Raw genomic sequence first — 18,267 nt, 5'->3', positions numbered from 1 at the left:
CCTACCAAAGCATTTGTTACAATCTGGTGTTTTACAGGAGTGTTGTCCATAGAAGGTGTTGAAAGAGCATAGAATTCTAGAAAAGGGTTCTCTCGAGAACTCAGCTCTCCCCATGATGAAATGTCTCCTTCAGAAGGGAAATTCATGAGGCTTATTACTGCAGAAAATGGAGGCCTATTTACAAGCACTGGTCTGAAGTGTGAAGTTTTCTTTCTGACCTTTCTATTCAGTTTGGCCTTGGGTATTCTGTGGGCCACAGGAGAGCCATTCTTATGAAAATGGTAATTTTTCTTGGAATAGATGACTGGATTAGAACGCTCCATGTTTTTAACTTTAGAATTTGCCTCTTCTAAAACAAACATACTGTAGGCTAACTCTCTGTCTTTTTTTCTGACCTCATGTGAGGATTTTAGAGTGGTGGAATAGGAGTCTCTGCTCTGTGAGTGATGATTCTGCAAAGAAGAGCCTACTGCCTTATGTTTCTTTATGAATGAGAGCTCTGTGTGCAAGGAGTTTCCCAACAATTTCTTGGGCTCTTGAGCCACATGAGGTGGCTCCAGCTCCCTTGATAGAGGTTTCTCAAGTCTTCTTTTTTTTTTTTTTTACCAGGGCTCTCCACAAGATTTTGGGCACTCTGTTTTATCCAGCTGCTCACTTCCTTGTAGTGCCTTTTCTGTATGCTTTTTGGCCACTTGTGGTCTCTGTTGGGCCTTGGCAGTCTTTCTTCTTCACTCTCCATTTCTTCCCAGATACCTACCTGTGGTTTAACACTTTGCACTTTGTGGGGAAAGATTTGACGTTTAAATTTAGGGCCTAAAAGTTTAGGTTGCCTGAATCTTGATGCTTTGTCTTTCTTTTTAACTTTATTGTATTTCCTCTGCCTTTTTGTACCAAACACATTTTTTAGCTGATGAATCTTCTTTAGTTTAGTTTTATACATAGAGACATCAGATGCCTGCACAACTGGGGTAATCTCTGTATTGAGTTTTAAATCATTTATGGAGTTGTCTCCATTTGGTACATTTGAGAAAAGCAGTTTAATGAATGGTAATTCTGTTGAATGTGTATCTATTTCATGTCCTTGTGTGAAATAGGCCAATATATAACTTAGTGCAGTAAAAATATCAGTCTCCTCAGCAATTTCTTTCTTGTCATTCATCAGTCCTGAGTATGATACATAATTTTTGTCAGAATGTTCCCTCTCTGGTTCAATAGTCAGCTCGGTGCTGGTTTTCTCCTTGCGGGATTTTAGCACTTTCATGAATGTTCCTTCTGGGTTCCCTATTGATGCTTCTTCAACTGTCAGAAAGGAAGAAACTGATAAGAGAAGGCTGATCGCTTCTTGTCACTCTATCACCTCACAACTCAGTTGAATACATTAGGGGTCAGCAAAGATTGGAGTGTCACAGAGACAAAGAACACTTGAAACTTAAAGAATCTTACAGACTCCTTTTCACCATCTGAATGAATAATTATTGGAAGGCAAAGCATTAAGCAAAGACCACAGTCTATTTCCTTCTCTTGGCTCTTATGCGTATGTACAATTAAATTATTTAAGTATACAATCACTACTGAAAACATGACTTTAAGCAGTTCAGAAATGCAGAGATTAACTGGATAAACGAATAAAAATTGTAATTGTTTAGAAATCATCACTGAGGAAAAGTTAAAAATGAACACAATAAATATCAGGCAACAGACTCACGGCAGTGTGTGATGTTTGTCAGCAAGGCACTGTCACAATGTAGCTTGACTGTCTTGCAGATAACCTCAATATTGTTTTTAAATTGGCAGAGACAGCTTGCCATAGTGTGAGGTAAGACCCTATAAATGGAAACCCGAGAATTAAGTTAATGGGCAAAGGGTTACTAAGTGATAGATGAGCCAAAGCAAAGCCAATAACTCCATTTTCCCCCATCTAAGTCGTGTATGCGAGGCAAGCACTCTACCACTAGGACAGACTCCTGGCCCTGTGAGACTCATCTCCAATTAACCACCAGAAAACGAAGTGGGGCTGAGGCTCAAGTGGTAGGGCTGTGGCCTTGAGCTTAAGATCTCAGGGACAAGCCCAGACCCAGAGTTCAAGTCCCAAGACCGGGGTGAGTGGGAGGAGAAGAAATGTATTCATGACTCATTCCTGATTGCTGAAACTGCAACCCCTCTGTATATCAATTGTACAAAGATTATACAAACTAAAACAAAATGATAATGGGTTATAAATAATGTAAAGAAGAATCCATTAATCTATTGTGATACTTAAAAACTGAGAGTATGGCCTTGTGGTAGATTGCTTGCTTAGCATGCATGAAGTTCTGGGTTCAATTCCTGGGTACCCCACATGCAGAAATGCTGGAAGTGGTGCTGTGGCTTACATGGTAGATCGCTAGCTTTGAGAAAGCCCAAGGACAGTGCCCAGGCCCTGTCAAATTCAAGCCCCAGAAGTGGCAAAGAGAGAGAGAGAGAGAGAGAGAGAGAGAGAGAGAGAGAGAGAGAGAGAGAGAGAGAGAGAGAGAGGAGATGCTATCCTGTGATAGAATAATGCAGCATAATCAATGTAGAGGAATGATCAAATTAGAAAATTAGCTGGACACCAAGAGCTCATCCCTGTAATCCAAGTTACTATGAAGACTGAGATCTGAGGATCACACTTAGAAGCCAGGCTGTGCAGGAAAGTTCATGAGACTCATCTCCAATTAGCTACCAAAACACTGGGTGTGGTGCTATGGTTCAAGGGGCAGAACACTAATCTTGAGTACAAAGCTCAGGCACAAGGCCCAGGCCCTGAGTTCAAGCTCCGGGTCTGGCCTGAAAAGAAGTCATTTTGTGAGCACTGGCAATAGTCTTGATACAGTATTAGGCAAGAGCATCTTTTGCTCTCCATGTCTTGGATAACACTGATCCTCCATCTTGTGGGTGGGCCTCTTGCTTGGCACCAATTGTATTACATTATCTTAGGTTCAAACAACCTGCAGCCAGGCTTGGAAATGGAGAAACCATCAATTATCAGTGTGTTCAGTGACACCCAGACAGTGACCAATTCTATGTTTTCATTTAGAAGCTATTCTAGAAAAGGTGGAACTTCAGTTCCAGATATAAGATTGGAGGTTTCAGAGGTGGTGGAAGGAGTGGATTGACTGTAAAAGGACTGACTGTGAGCCTTTTATGGGTGATTGGAACACAGTAGTGGTTACATCTATGTGAACTCATCAAACTGTACACTTAAAAACTGTGAAGTTATGAGCCGGTAATGTGGCTTAGTGGTAGAGTGTTTGCCTAACATGCATAAAGCCCTGGGTTTGATTGCTCAGTACCATATGAACAGAAAAAGCCAGAAGTGGTGCTGTGGCTCAGGTGGAAGAGTGCTAGCCTTGAGCAAAAGCGGCTCAAAGGCAGTGTCCAGGCCTTGAGGTCAAGCCCCAGGACTGGAAAAAAAATGCATGTCGTTAACTGTATAAACTGTCACTTTGATAAACTTGATATTAGAAAGAATAAAACCCTGAAAAAAAAGCCAACAAATTGATTCAAAAGTAAAAACAATTAACTTACAGTTTTTCCAACGTAAGGGTCAACATGAGGACATTCTCCACTGTTGTCAGTTGCACTTGTGTTGTTCCCATGTCTCTGCAGGAGAAAGCCAGACATTCATGGTAAACCCCAACTCAAATGTTCTTAAAAAAGATCATTTTAGGACCAGGAGTTTAGCCTAGTGCTAGAGTGCTTGCCTAGCATTCACAAAGACCCAGGTTTGATTCTTCAGTACCATATATATAGAGAGAGAAAAAAGCCAGAAGCATGCTGTGGCTCAAGTGGTAGAGCTCTAGCCTTGACAAAGCACAGGCGAGTGCTCAGGTCCTGAGTTCAAGGCCCAGGACTGGCAAAAAAATTCTTGAAGAACATGAGGTTCATTTAATTTCAGCTTCCCTAAGAGTAAGTCAGCTCAATACTTTCTAACTGAAAATTTTGTGTTAACTCATCACGTCATCAAATTAATGATCTTGCCCTAGTATCGAACCATTATCATTCTTTTCTTACCATTATCTTAGCATCTTCACAATACATTCACTATCAGTTTACTTTTGTTTTTCTTCATAAAAGAATGTGTACCATTTATTCCTCTTTGCTCTCTGGAAAAAGTGATGGTTCTACACGTGTTTATCCTTCCACTGTTTTGTTCATTATAAATGGTTTCTTAGTTCTTTCCTTTACCAAAAGTTTTATTCAATTACCTATTAACTAAAATTAACTTTCAGTCTGGGTGCTGGTGGCCCAAGAATGTAATCCTATCTACTCAGGAAGTTGAGATTTGAGAATCAGGGTTGGAATCCAGTGTGAGCAGTAAATTTTGTGAGACTATTATCTCCACTAAACTATCAGAAAAATCTGGAAGTGGTGCTGTTGCTCATGTTGTAGAGTGTTAGCCTTGAGCAAAAGAAGCTCATGGACAGAGCCCAGACCCTGAGTTCAAGTGCTAGAACCAGTAGTAGAAATGAAAAAAATGACTTTCTTAGGCTCACTGAAAAATATTTAACATTTGGAAAACCTAATCAGGAAGAACAGAAATTATCTCTGAAATACTTACAGGTATTTTAATGCTGGCAATTTAAAAAGATAGGAATCTTCAACAGCTGTTAGAGGATTACGATTGAGAATTCTGAAAATGGCAATGGAATTGAAATGATCAACTTTTTCAATTTGAATTAGTCTTCATAAAAACTTTATATTCATTTATTTGGTTTATAACTTGTAGGTTTAAAGGAAATCAGAGTCTTTACTCTAGGTCACACTTACAATCCATAAAGCAGACTTTATTTAGAAACTTCCCAGAATTCTAGAAAAGAATATGGAAAAAGAAAAGGTATAGGAGTAGAGAGGTATTGGATAGTTGAGACTGAACCAGGCTTCTAGTACAAACCACAAAGATCCAGAAGCGTGCAAACTTCTGTGTACCTACAGTTCTCAACACAAAACCAATGCTACTGAACGGAGTGAAAAGTAATAGGCTGTTTTTGGGATATCAGCTGAATGTTCCCTGAAAATATAGCATGACTGAAACTCTATAGTGGGTAAATAATTCAATATGGATAAGGCCTGATTTATTCTCCTTTTTCTCTTGTCTCTTAGTGCTCAAGACCAGCTAGCAAGGGTAAGGGCTTTTCCTCAATAATATATAGACTTTCTGCTTTGCAAAGTCCAACAGCTTCTAAAGTCATAGAGTTGGCACTGTGCCAACCAATGAAGTGACTACAAGCATGTGTGTGTGTGTGTGTGTGTGTGGTGTGTGTGTGTGTGTGTGTGTGTGTGATGTCAGTTATGGGACTTGAACTCGGGGGGTGGGCTTTTTCCCTGAAATTTTTCACTGAAGCCTGGCATTCCACCACTTTCAGCCATAGTTGTTCTTCTGTTTTTTGTGGGTTTTTTTCCCTGAGGTTTCATTGGAGGTGAGGGTCCCATGTCTCATGAACTTTTTTGCATGGGCTGGCTTTGAACTGGGATCCTCAGATCTCAGCCTACTGATTAGTTAGGATTATAGGTGTGTACCAATGACTTACAACTGAAAAGATGTTTGAAAATCAGTCCATCTAAGTAAGCTCATACCTATAATTGTAGCTACTCAGAGGCTGAGATTTGAGGATCAAGATTCAAAGCCAGCACAGGCAACCTTGATAGAGATTCCAACTACATCTCAATCCACCACCAACACAAATAAATTTGAAAGAATCCGAATTTACTGATTCACAAGGAGGCAGTCTTTCATAAAGACAAGTTTAGAGGAAAATTTCACTTTGCATCATATTATCCTTTAGGACATTGAACAACAGAGGTTTTTTTCTTTCTGAGATGAAGTTTTAGGTATGTAGCCTACAGTGGTTGCTGTATTCTTTGCCTGGCTATACATCTTGAGCAAGGCTAGATTATAGGTTTTCTACCATGTCTGGCAAACAATGTCCCTTTTGTTTTTTGGTTGGTTTTGGGGCTTGGACTCTGTGCCAGGGTGCTATCCCTGAGCTTTTCAGCTCAAGGCTACCACCCTACTCCTTGAGCAACGCTCCACTTTCAGCCACTTTCAGTTTTTGGTGACTAATTGGAGATAAGTGTCTCCTGAGACTAAAGTGACCGGGTTGGTTTTGAACCTTGATCCTCAGATCTCAGCCTCCTGAGTAGCTAGGATTACAGGCGTGAGCCACTGCACCTGGCTCCAACATTTAGAACTGAAATGAACTAAAAATACATTTCATGTTTAAGGTATTCAAGAAGGAAAAATGTATAGAAATCTGTCAGAAGCCATGTATTTCATTTTTGAATGTATACCCTTTTCTATACCTCAGCGGTTCCTATTGAACAAAGTAATTCACAACTTCAGAGACACATACTTGACAAATAACATTCTGCCTGACTCAGAGAAGTGCCCTGTGTCACCATTAGAAGAAACTGGCACTGAGAAAGCAGCCACACCATTTTGCTCAGTGAAGGACTGGGTGATCAACTTTGCTCTCTGTGCGTCTGCCTCCCAGACATTTGAGTAGTCAGGCATTTGTTCTGCAATGCAGAAGCAATGAATGCTAGCCTCACACATATCAGAGCAGCCATTACCTCCCATGTCAGAGATCATTTGAAGATTACTTGCTTGCTGTCTTCTGTTGCCCTAGCCAAAGTAGGAAAACAAAACCAGGCGGTTGTATGACTTAGTCATATGAGTCACCTAGCCTTTTATACCTTATTTTTACCCTCATTTGAAAAAAATGATTATCATTTAGGGGCAACCACCCAGAACATCACAAGTCAGAATATAGTAAGGACATTGGCATAATTATGTTTTCTGCTACACTATTCACAATAGCCAAGTTATGGAAACAGCCCAAATGCTCTTCAACAGATGGGTAGAGATCAAGAAAATGTGGCACCTACACACAATAGAATTTTACTCATCATTAGAAAGAATAAGGTTGTGTCATTTGCAGGGAAATGGATGGACCTAGATAAACATGTTCAGTGAAGTAAGCCAGGCAGAGAGAGATGGCACACAAGTTGTCTCTCATATGTGGAAGCTAAATTTAAAAATACAACTAGGCATGATAACATGCAGGGAACTGAATGCATTTACACATGCAAAAACTGACTAAAGGAACCGGGTGGGGTGACTCACACCTGTAATCCTAGCTACTCAGGAAGCTGAGATCTGAGGATCACAGTTCAAAGCCAGTCCAGGCACAAAAGAACCTGAGACTCTTATCTGCAATTAACCTATAGAAAACAGGAGGTGGGACTTTCCTTAAGGGTCGGGCAGTAGCCATGAGCTAAGAGTTCAGGAACAGTGTACATACTGAGCTCAAGCCCCATGACTCTCCCACCAAAAAAAAAAAAAGAAACTAATAATAACAATGAGCATACTTTAAAAAAGGGGGAAAAGTTACTGGATATTAAAGACATACTTTTGAGAGTTCATATAGTTCTTACACCCAGATAATAAGGATATTAGGTTTTCAACACATAAATAGGGTTTAATTTAGCATGCTTATTTTCTATACCACTTACATGTGGTGTAAAAATGGCATTCCATGCCATGCCTGGAATGTTCCAAAGCTCAGTTCTGTGATTAAATTGCAACCAAGATTTCTAAAAAAAAAAAAAAAGACATAAGCCAAAGAAGAACGATAAGAGACATTCTTTCAGAACTTTATCATTTCACAGTGATTCTAATTTACAGACAATGAAACATGATTCTGTTACTTCCCCATGCTTTAAAGAAATCTTCCTATGGACAACACTGGCTGGTTATTTATGCCTCCATATTTACACATTCAGTATCAAGTGATTTTCACTTACGGAGAACAGGTTTTCCCATCACATAATGGGCTGTACAATTCCTTGGGCCTTGTCCTGTACATGCAACTAGGACACCTGTATCCCTGTAGACATGTGTGTCCACTAGATATCTGTAACATATCCACAGTTGCCAAATGTCTTGTGGGTGCAGTCCACTCGCTGAGAACCATTGCAATGATTCTTGTCTGACTTGTAATGGTTCTTACATTCAACTTTGCTGGTCTAAAACAATTTCACATACACACACACACACACACAAACACACATGCATACACACACACACACACATATATGTATAGTGACTTTTCGCTAGCAACATTTTAATCCTGCTGCAAAATAAGATGATATATATGATATTATAAAGTTCTATTTGCAACTTACACAAACTTCAGAAAAGGCAATGGTTCAAATGTGCGTCTTTCAATTGACTGTATTTTATTGCAGGACAAATCTCTAGAAAAAAGACAGAGGAAAATAGTGCACTCAAAACTATTAGATACCAATGAGGGTGAATAAGTAGTAAACTTTAGGACAGAAAATATTGAGTATGCAACAGTTTTAAACAACAAACCTTTGGATTTGGATTTGAACTTCCTTACATCTGAGCACACCTGAAGGATTGATTACCATCAATGAAATACATAACTTTAGATTCTGAAAATTTTGGATAATCTTTCAAGAGAGCAGAAGTACAATTAGGTAATATTTTATATTCTCATCAGACTTGATTCTATAAGTCCAAAGGTTTGAGTTCTGTATATAATTATACTGTAAAGTCCTAGATATTGTTTTTTGTGGGTCATGGGGCTTGGACTCTGAGCCTGAACTCTTGAGCTCTATCAGCTCAAGGCTACCACCCTACCCCTGGGCCTGGGCATTGTTCCTGAGCATTTCAGCTCAAGGCTACTCCCCTACCTGCGAGCCAAGCCTTACTTCGCATTTTCTGGAGGTTAATTGGAGATAAGAGTCTCAGGTCCTTTTGTGCACAGGTGGTTTGAACCTTGTCCCTCAGATCATAAATCCTGAGTAGCTAGGATTACAGGCATGAGCCACTCCACCCAGCAAGTCCTATATTTTGTACATATTATATATATATGACATGTAACATATTCATTGCATTCCTGTTCTATGTATAACATATAGGCCTATCCTGGGGCTTAAACTCAGAGCGTTGGACTATTGCTTGGCTTATTCACTCAGAATCTGGTGTTCTACCACTTGAACCATACCCCACTTTCAGCTATTTGCTGGAAGTACACCTTTTTTTGCCCTCTGCTGCATGCACTGTGGTTTGAGCAATGAAGCCTGTGAATTCTTAAAGGTAGGTCCCTGATTTACTCATCTTTGTGTGCCAATCTAGGCACAGTCAATTTCATCTCCTTTTCATTCGTGAATGATGACGATATACATGCTAGTGTGATATAAATATCTTGTAATGCATTTCAGGGTAGGAAAGCCAGAGGGATGAATTCACGGAAGTTTTCTTCTAAACCATGTTTGAAAGGTGTGGGGCAGAAAGGCCTCAAAAAGTCAATATAAAACTTGCCATCAGGGGGCTGAGAGTTTGGCTTAATGGTAGCGTGCTTGCCTAGCATTCATGAAGTCCTGGGTTCGATTCCTTAGTACCACATACATAGAAAAAGCCAGAAGTGGTGCTGGGGCTCCAGTGGCAGAGCTCTAGGCTTGAAAAAGACCAAGGACAGTGCTCAGGCCCTGAGTTCAAGCCATGTCTGACTAAAAACAAACAAACTACCAACAACAAAAACTGTCCATCAGGCTGGGAAGGTGGCTTAGTGTTAGAGTGCTTGCTTAGCATTCAGAAAGCCATAGGTCAGATCCCTCAGTACCACATAAACAGACAAACCTAGAAGTAGTGCTGTGCCTCAATTTAGTAGAGTGCTAGTCTAGAGAAAACGAAGATCAGGGATACGCAGAGCCTAGTCCCGGACTTTAAACCCTAGGACTGGCAAAAACAAACCAAAAACATCACCTTAGAACATAGAAGGGTTGATAATGCAAATAATTTTTGTGTGTGTTATCTAAATCTCTTGATACTCTCTTCTATTTTTTTTGGCCAGTCCTGGGGCTTGAACTCAGAGCCTGAGCACTGTATTTGAGCTTTAACAAGGCTAGTGCCTTACCACTGAACCACAGGACCGCTTCCAGTTTTCTAGTGGTTAATTGGAGATAATAGTCTCACGGAATTTCTTGTGCCAGCTGGCTTTGAATCAAGATCCTCATAGCTCAGCCTCCTGATTAGCTGGGAGTACAGGCATGAGCCACCTGTGCCTGGCAGTCTGTGTATTTTTAGACCATTCTCTTATGAGTATCAGCAATTGCTGAGCCATTGCCGAGGTCTTATTACCATTTTTCTCAGGACAGTTTTCCCCCATCTATGTGGTGTCTGTATAGTTAAACTCATAATGAATAGCAAGTATTTATTAGAGATGAGCTGAGACAGACAGAATTACTTCCACAACTCACAGAGATTTCAGTAATTAATTTGAATATGTATTTTATACATAATTAGTCACAAATATTAATGATGTGATAAACTTACTAACTTACAAATATTCAAGGGATAGGAGGCCTTCAAATGTATCCTTATGTAATTCAGTGAGGCGATTTTCGCTGAGAATTCTGGAAGATAAAAAGGTCATTTCTGGATCTAAATTCATCCAGCATTGGGGACTATATTGAATAGAGAAAGTATGGAAAAAAGAAGGCTGGCATTTTCTGTTGCCTAGAGTATATTGTGGCACAACTTTCTTGAGGACAATTACCATTTCATGTCCACAGAATGATGGTTCACAAAGTAGTATGTATGTGAATGTTCACTGTAGCCATGACTGCAACAATCTGCAACTGCAGGTCTATAAATGCAGGTCAACATGCAACTGGGCATGGTCTATAAATACTATGGGAGGTACTAAATCAAGCATGAGACATCCACACTATGAAATATCATGCAGAAGATGAAAGGAATAGGATAATCTTTTATATATGTACAGGAATGTTAACATTCAAAGCAGATAGCATGATATATGCAAGATGCACGATGTTACCATTTCTATAAGAAGTAAACAGGCAGTAAGAAAATGATACCACAAACCTTTTCTACTATATGCAAAAGTAATATATATATACATATATATAGAACAAAATGGTATAAAACTGCCTGGGAAAATAGATCTACTATAATCATTTCAGGTATACTTTTTACTATGTTATTTCATTTGCATATATGATGAAAATAAGCATGCCTCACTTGTACAATAGATAATAACTTCAACTTGCCATATACTTAATTCAAAGAGGGTCCATGAAATTTATTTTGCATGATAGAAAATAAGGCTTCATCATGCATGTGAGACAAGTACTCTGCCACTTAATAATACCCTGAGTACCCATAAAGCTTAATGTTTCAAACAATTACAGAATTTCAGTCAGTAGAGGTTGATCAGGGTGTAGAGGTTCTCTCAGAGGAATTCTCTTCAAAATTTGGGACCAAAGCTAAGCACAGTGCCTCACACCTGTAAGCCTAGCTACTCAGGAGGCTGAGATCTGAGGATCATGAGTCAAAGCCAGCCCAGGTACTAAAGTCCGTGAGACTCTTATCTCTAATTAGTCACTAGAAAAAACAAAGATAGGCTGAGGCTCAAGGAGTAGAGCAGTAGCCTTGAGCAGAAGAGCTCAGGGACATTGCCCAGGCCCAGTTGTAGGGCAACAGCTTTGAGCTAAAGAGCTCAGGGACATGGCCCAGGCAGATGACCTACAAAAAAATAATTCTAGACCAACAGGGGCTCAACAGTACAGTGTTTTATTTATATTTGGAGAGAATATACTCACAGTTTCTCAGTCCAACGGTACAATCTCCATATATTTTCTTCAATATAAGAAATATCATTTCCTTGGAAAATTCTATTGAGAAATAATTTATATCCATAAATAAGCAGGAATAGAAAGATCAGAATGAGAGAGTCATCGCTAACTCAGAAGGCGTGATTAAATGCAGAAGAAAGACCCCACATTTTCTATATTATGAAGCCCCGAGTTTCCTCACAGTTTATACAATAATAAAGAAACAGAGTGACCAGTCACCAGTGGCTTATACCTGTAATCCTAGCCACTCAAGACGCTGAGATCTCATGATCACCTTGTAAGCTAGCCTAGGCAAGAAACTGTGAGACTCAATTCCAAATAACCACCAAGAAAACCTGGAAATGGCACAATGGCTCCAAGTACTGGAGTGCAACTAGCATTGAGTGAAATAGCTCAGCGATATGTTTGTCAACAAGAAAGAGAGGAAGAAGGAGGAGGAGGAGGAGGAAGAGGAGGACGAAGAGGAGGAGGAGGAGAGGAGGAGGAGGAGGAGCAGCAGCATGAGGAGGAGGAAGAAGAAGAGGAGGAGGAAGGAAAGGAAAGGAAAAGATAAAAATATTGGTTGAAAAAAAATTTTTGTGTGTACCTGCTTCTTCTCTGTTCTTCCTTTTAGAGCATGCTATGATTTTCTATGTGCATGTGAATTTCTTTGAATCAGTATCTTCTTGGAAAAAGACAAAGGGCAACCTCAAATAAAAGTCTGGAGAATGAATACAATACAAAGAGGAGGACAAGGAAAGTTGAGAAGTGTAAAGTAAAAGCCAACAGGGCACAGCGTGGCTCAGGCCTGTAATCCTACCTACTCAGGAAGCTGAGATCTGAGGACTGCAGTTCAAAGCCAGCCCAGGCAGAAAAGCCCATGACCTTCTTATCTCCATTAATCACTAGAAAAGTGGAACACTGTGACTGAAAGTTTTAAAGCAGTAGTCTTGAGCAGAAGAGCTCAGGAACAGTGCCAGGCCCTGAGATCAAAGCCCTAGGACTGACCAAATATAAAAGAAGAAAACAGAGGTAAACATCACTCAATCACGTTTGGAGAGAAGAGGAAGATCTTGAGACAAGAATGTCAGGCAGAATGCCCAGCACAAAGGAGGTAAGTGATACTTGCAAGACAGTGAAAAGTTGCTTCTTGGGGTCGATATCTGGCACGGGAACGTGGCGGAGCTTCTGCCCTGGGCTGAGATCCACACAGGACAGTGTCTGGTCTTGGCAGTTACAGAGTGAACATAAGTTGGTGCTTGGAAGAGCATTGTGTTCAGTGTGCACCGCTAAAGCATTTTCTGTGGTGGATGTTGAAAAATGAGTTGTAGTACGTTGTTGCAGACTCAAAGTTTTAGCTGTGACTTGAGTCAGGGTTGGATGCTGAGTCTGAATCTGGTGTGGATGTGGAAGTGTCACCGGCCTTTGCTTTGGAGGAAGAGTTGTAGCATTCTTCAGGGTAGTACCATGTGCAGCCTTTGTAGATGATGACATTGGCTGACGTCCTGATGTTGTAGGATGAGTTACATTCTTCCAGTGAGGCTGAGTTGAGGTCCTCTGCCTAGCCGGAGTTGGAGTCTTTGGCTGAGCCATAGTTGGGGCCTTCTGTTTAGGCTGAGTTACAGCCTTCCATATAGGCTGGGCCAGTGTCTCTCGCTGATGCTGAGTTGTGGTATCTTGTGGAAGCTTTGTTTTGGTTTCCTGCAGATGCTGAGTTGGGGTCTCCTGTAGAAGCTGAGTTTTGTTTTCCTGCAGGTTTTGAGTTGGAGTCTTTTGCCCAGGCTGTGCTGGAGTCCCCTGCAGGGATTGTTCTACAGTGGCCTGCAAAGACTGTGCTGGAATCTCCTGCAGAGGTAGTGTTAGGGACTCCTGTAGAGGTGGAGTGGGAATCTCCTGTGAAAATAGAGTTGAAGTCTCCTGCAGATATTGAGTTGGGGTCCACTGTGGATGGTGAGTTGGGGTCCCCTGTGGATGGTGAGTTGGGGTCCCCTGTGGATGGTGAGTTGGGGTCGCCTGTGGATGGTGTGTTAAAGTCTCCTGCAAATTCTGAGTTGGGGTCTCCTGCAGATATTGAGTTGAAATCTCATAGAGATGGTGAGTTGGGGTCGCCTGTGGATGGTGAGTTGGGGTCCCCTGCGGATGGTGAGTTGAAATCTCCAGTGGATGGTGAGTTGAAGTCTCCTGCAGATACTGAGTTATAGTCTCCAGTGGATGGTGAGTTGGGGTCCCATGTGGATGGTGAGTTGGGGTCCCCTGCGGATGGTGAGTTGAAATCTCCAGTGGATGGTGAGTTGGAGTTGCCTGTGGATGGTGAGTTGTGGTCTCCTGCAGATGGTGAGACAGAAGCTTCTCAGTAGTCTGGGTTGGGATCTCTTGCACATGCTGAGTTGGAGTCTCCAGCAGAGATTGAGTTGAAATCTCCTGCCAGGGCTGTGTAGTGGTCTCCTGCAGAGCCTCACTTGAGGTTTCCTGCAAAGGCTCAGTTGGGACCTTCTGCATAGTTGAAGGAAGTTTGATCTTTGTTGTAGGTTGTGAAGTTAGATTTCCATCCTGGATGTGAAGTGGAAATGTCATTTGAGGAGGAGCTGTAGTCTCCGACAGGGATGGAGAATATTCAGCCTCAGAAGTGGGTTCTGAAATTACGGAAAGCAGTAGGTCCACTGGTTCAAATGTGACCTTGTGTGTCACTGGACTCTGGGTTGGAGCAGGAGCTGTGATGGAAAATGGGGCTGGGGATGTAAACTTTGTGGGTGGTGTTGAATGGTCAGTTAAGGTCTCCTGTATGGTTGGAGAAAGTCCAACCTCCATATTAGATTCTGGGGTTAAGGTAATTTCCACATCAAAAGGTTGAACTGTGACTTCAGTCAGATTTGGATGCTGAGACTGAATCATCTCTGTGTGTAGAAGGGTTACCTCGGGGTGTTCTGCAGAAGGACTTGTCTCCTTCACAGATGAAAAATGTTCATACTCTGTGGCAGGGTTTGGAGTTACTGTAACTTCCACATCAAATTGTTGGAATGTCACATTGGGCAATGCAGAATGCTGAGTTTCATTCTCATCTGTTATGAGAACTGTCAGCCCCTGATATTCTTCTGGTTGTGATACAACCTTCGTAGGGGGCTTTGTAGACTGACTTGGGGTCTCATCTACTGTTGGTGAAAGTTCATCTTCTACAATAGCTTGTACAGTTACTGTCAGTTGGATGTCCACAGGTTGAATTGTTACCCGAGAGCGCTTTTTCAAGTTTTTAACAAGTTTAGCTGTAGTAGAGATTTCTGGAATAATTGTGAGTTCCACGTCCAAAGGTTGAGATGTGACACTGGGTAATACTGGGCTCTGAGCTGAATCTGGATCTGGTGTGGGAACTGTCATCTCATAATTCACTGGAGGTGCTGCTGTCTCATGAGGTGGCAATGGAAGCTGAGCTGGACCTGCATCTTGAGTTGAAGAGAGTTCTACGTCTACTGGAGTCTCTAAAGGCTGAGGTAAAGCTGGCTGCAGCACTGGAGAGGGTTCCACCTTCTCAGGGAGTTGGGCAGGCTGAGATGGAGCCACTGGAAAAGTTGCAGAGGTATTTTCCTGCTTGTGGAAATCTGGAGTGTGAGTTGCAGTCTCTTGCTGGACTGAAGGAGGGTCAACATTTTCAGGGACTTTAGGAGGCTGGGAAGGGAAACCAGACTGAGTTGGAGAAAAGTTAGCAACTGTAGTCTGTGGAGTTATGGTCAACTCCAGGTCCACATGTTTCACTGTGGTTTTAGGTGACATTAGTTCATTAGAACCTTTGAACATCATTTCCAGATCTGGAGTTGAAAATCCCCAGCTTTCTGAATGTGAAGGAGGATTTGAGTCCATACTGGACGCTGTTGACTGAATTGGAAGTCCTTGCTGGCTTGATGGAGGTTCAGCATTCTCAGGGGGTTTGGGGAGCAGAGTTGTGATCTCTTGCTGCATTGGAGAAGGTTTCTCAGGCAGCTCTTCAGGCTGTGGCAACATTCCTTGATAGACTGGAGATTGTTGATGCAATGCAGGTGGTCTTTCTGGAAGAACTGTAACCTCATTCTGGTCTTTCAAACCACCAGACTGTTCAGAGATCACTGAGGACTGATCAGCAACCCCCTGTTCATTTGAATTTTTAAGTTCAAAATCATTCATCTCCTGAGGCTTAACAGTGTCATTCTGTAATGTAGGTAGAACTTGTTCTTGATTATGTGGAGATTGACCTATAATTTCATTAGGAAACTCTGGAGGCTGAGGTGGCACCTCTAACTCTGCAGGCTGGGATGGAGGTTTAACCTCATCAGAGGTCTGTGTATTCTCTGCTGTGGCTTCCAGTTGGACAGAGGGCTTCTCCTGTGCAACTGGAGGTACAGTCTCTTCTTGAAATGATACTACTTCTGAAGGCTCTGGTGGCAGAGTTGGGTGTTCCTGCTGGGTTACAGAAAATCCCATATTATTCACTGGCACAGAGGGATAAGCTTGGGCCTCATTGGGGTTTGGAGAACTCCCCCACTCAACCATCCGCTGTGGTGTTATGGTAATCACCACATCTGGAGGTTTACCAGTCACACCCAAGTTTGAATACTGAGATTCATTTAGGAGCCCCCTTCCCAAGGAACAGCGAGTCCACACAGTCGGATGCAATTAGCGAGAGGTTATTTGGGAACCCGGGTACCCGGGGGCAACAAGATCTCCTAGGAGACTTGCGCACCTAGGCTGGGGAGAGGGGGATATTTATGGGTGGCTGAAGCAGGTTACAGAAGCAGAAGCATAGTTACAGGGTAATGATTGATTATAAACATATTAGGTAAGACTCAGCTAGGGGTTTATTGAAGTTTCCACTTGGTTAAACAGGCAGTTAACTGCATGTCTTGTTTCTGGCCATATTATATTGTTTTATTCCTGGAATTTCCTCCTCTTATTCAAGTTCATAAGGTATACAGTTTCACTGACTCGAACCAACTCAAACTGCACGTCCTGTTGGCTGTTTTTCAGCCCATTGTATAAACTGCAGCTACTTGCACTATTCTAAAGACCATTCTTTTAAGACTTTGGATTTCTTAAGTAAGATGTTTGTGTTGTGTGGTTACTATTGGTTACTATTACATTATGGAGAGATTTCATATTTCTCAACATTATGGGGAGATTTCATATTTCTCACACATTCAGACCTGAAGGTGAAACTGTCCATTCATGCTGCTCAGACTGAGCTGGTTGTTCCTGCTGAGTTAGAGAAGATTCAAACTCCCCATCATGCTCTGAAGCCTGAGGTGGGGCTGCAGGCTGCATTCCAGAAGGCTGATTCTCCCCAAGAGACTCAGAAGGCTGAGATGCTTGCTCTTGCTCACTGAAAGAGGGTTCTACCTCTTCTCCATAACCTGCAGGACCAGCTAGAGCCTCACTGGGGGCCAGAGACAACTCAGTCTCCTGGTTAGGCACTGAAGTGAAGGTAATTGTCACATCTGGGGGCTTATCTGTAACATAGGAGACATTGGCATGGTGAGCTTGGGCCTCTCCTGGAGAGTGAACTGTCAGCTGGTAGTTTGGTCGACTTGCATCTATGCCCTCCACGGGGGACTCAGGAGCTTGAACAGGAGCCTCATGCTCAACTGGAGGTGTGACTTCCTCCAAAGGCTTTTCAGGCTGAGCTGGGGCTTCCAGGTGGCTTTCCAAAAGTTCTCCAAATGCTGGGAGCTCTGAAGGCTGACCTGGCACCTCTTGCTGGGTAGTTGACAGTTCTTCCTGCTGAGGTCTCCCTGGAGGCTGGGCTGGGGTCTGTTGCTGACGTGGAGTGGTGAAGGTAATCTGCACATCTGCAGGCTGAACTGTGACATTTGGTGAGGTTGAATGCTGAGTTTTATTGCTGCTTGGAAATGGAACCCGTCCATCCTCATGCAACGATTTCATAATAACCTCTTTGTTAACACGCTGTTGTTCTTGAGCCACAAGGGACTGGAGCTTCTCAGGAGTCCCCGGGTTTTGAGTATGGGTGTGCAGCTGGAACTGAGAAGATTCACCTTGTTCGAGCGGTTCTGGAAGTTCATCTGCCTTCTCTTGGGCTTTCTGAGGCATGCTGTCACCATAAGCCATATTTTTACTGGATCTAGCTGGGATTCTGAAAACTGGTTTTCAGTTCCTACCAGAAGCTCATGTACTTGCCGTCTCTGCCTAAGTAGCCACGTCCTGACTAGATCCTTTTTCCGGGTCTGGGGTGAAAGAACAAATGGTTTTTCTTGTGCACTCGGAGTGTACAGAGGTGGAACATGCATTTGCAGTGAGGGCTGTTCTGAAGCCTCAGCTAGAACAATGTGCTGTGTGTCCCTTTGGAGTGGACGAGGCATGGCCTGCTTGTGGTCCTCACCTGGCTCTGGCACTGTCTCTGGGAGTCTGTCCTGCAGACTCAACTCCTCTGGCAGATCCTGACGAGAAGCAGGAAACTGACCTGACCCAGGAGGTTGCTGTGCAGCAGCATCTGTCCTGCGCAACGTGAGCATCCTAGGAGTGGGCTCCTGAGGTCCCGTTCTTCCCTGCTGGTCAGGGGTGCCGGGCGCCGCAACTGGTGCCGAGACCCGGGACCTGCGGAGG

The 18,267-nt window shown here is 42.5% G+C and overlaps 1 protein-coding gene across 1 annotated transcript; it reads right to left on the bottom strand.

Moving 5' to 3' along the window:
* Positions 1 to 1,211: 1,211 nt before the first annotated feature.
* LOC150051281 (uncharacterized) lies at positions 1,212 to 16,203 on the bottom strand. The gene is made up of 8 exons (XM_090351494.1): positions 12,815 to 16,203; positions 11,674 to 11,745; positions 10,393 to 10,464; positions 8,206 to 8,277; positions 7,534 to 7,614; positions 4,580 to 4,651; positions 3,547 to 3,621; positions 1,212 to 1,299 (listed from the first exon to the last, which is right to left on the bottom strand). The coding sequence occupies exons 1-8, from the start codon at positions 16,201 to 16,203 to the stop codon at positions 1,296 to 1,298; spliced, it is 3,837 nt and encodes a 1,278-aa protein (XP_090207620.1). The 3' UTR covers positions 1,212 to 1,295.
* Positions 16,204 to 18,267: the final 2,064 nt, after the last annotated feature.

Source organism: Megascapheus bottae, chromosome 17, assembly GCF_031878675.1.
Source record: "Megascapheus bottae isolate mThoBot1 chromosome 17, mThoBot2.hap1, whole genome shotgun sequence".
In the NCBI taxonomy this organism is placed as follows: domain Eukaryota; kingdom Metazoa; phylum Chordata; class Mammalia; order Rodentia; family Geomyidae; genus Megascapheus; species Megascapheus bottae.
Note: the sequence above shows the minus strand (reverse complement) of the source record. Positions and strands in the feature narration are given on the sequence as shown.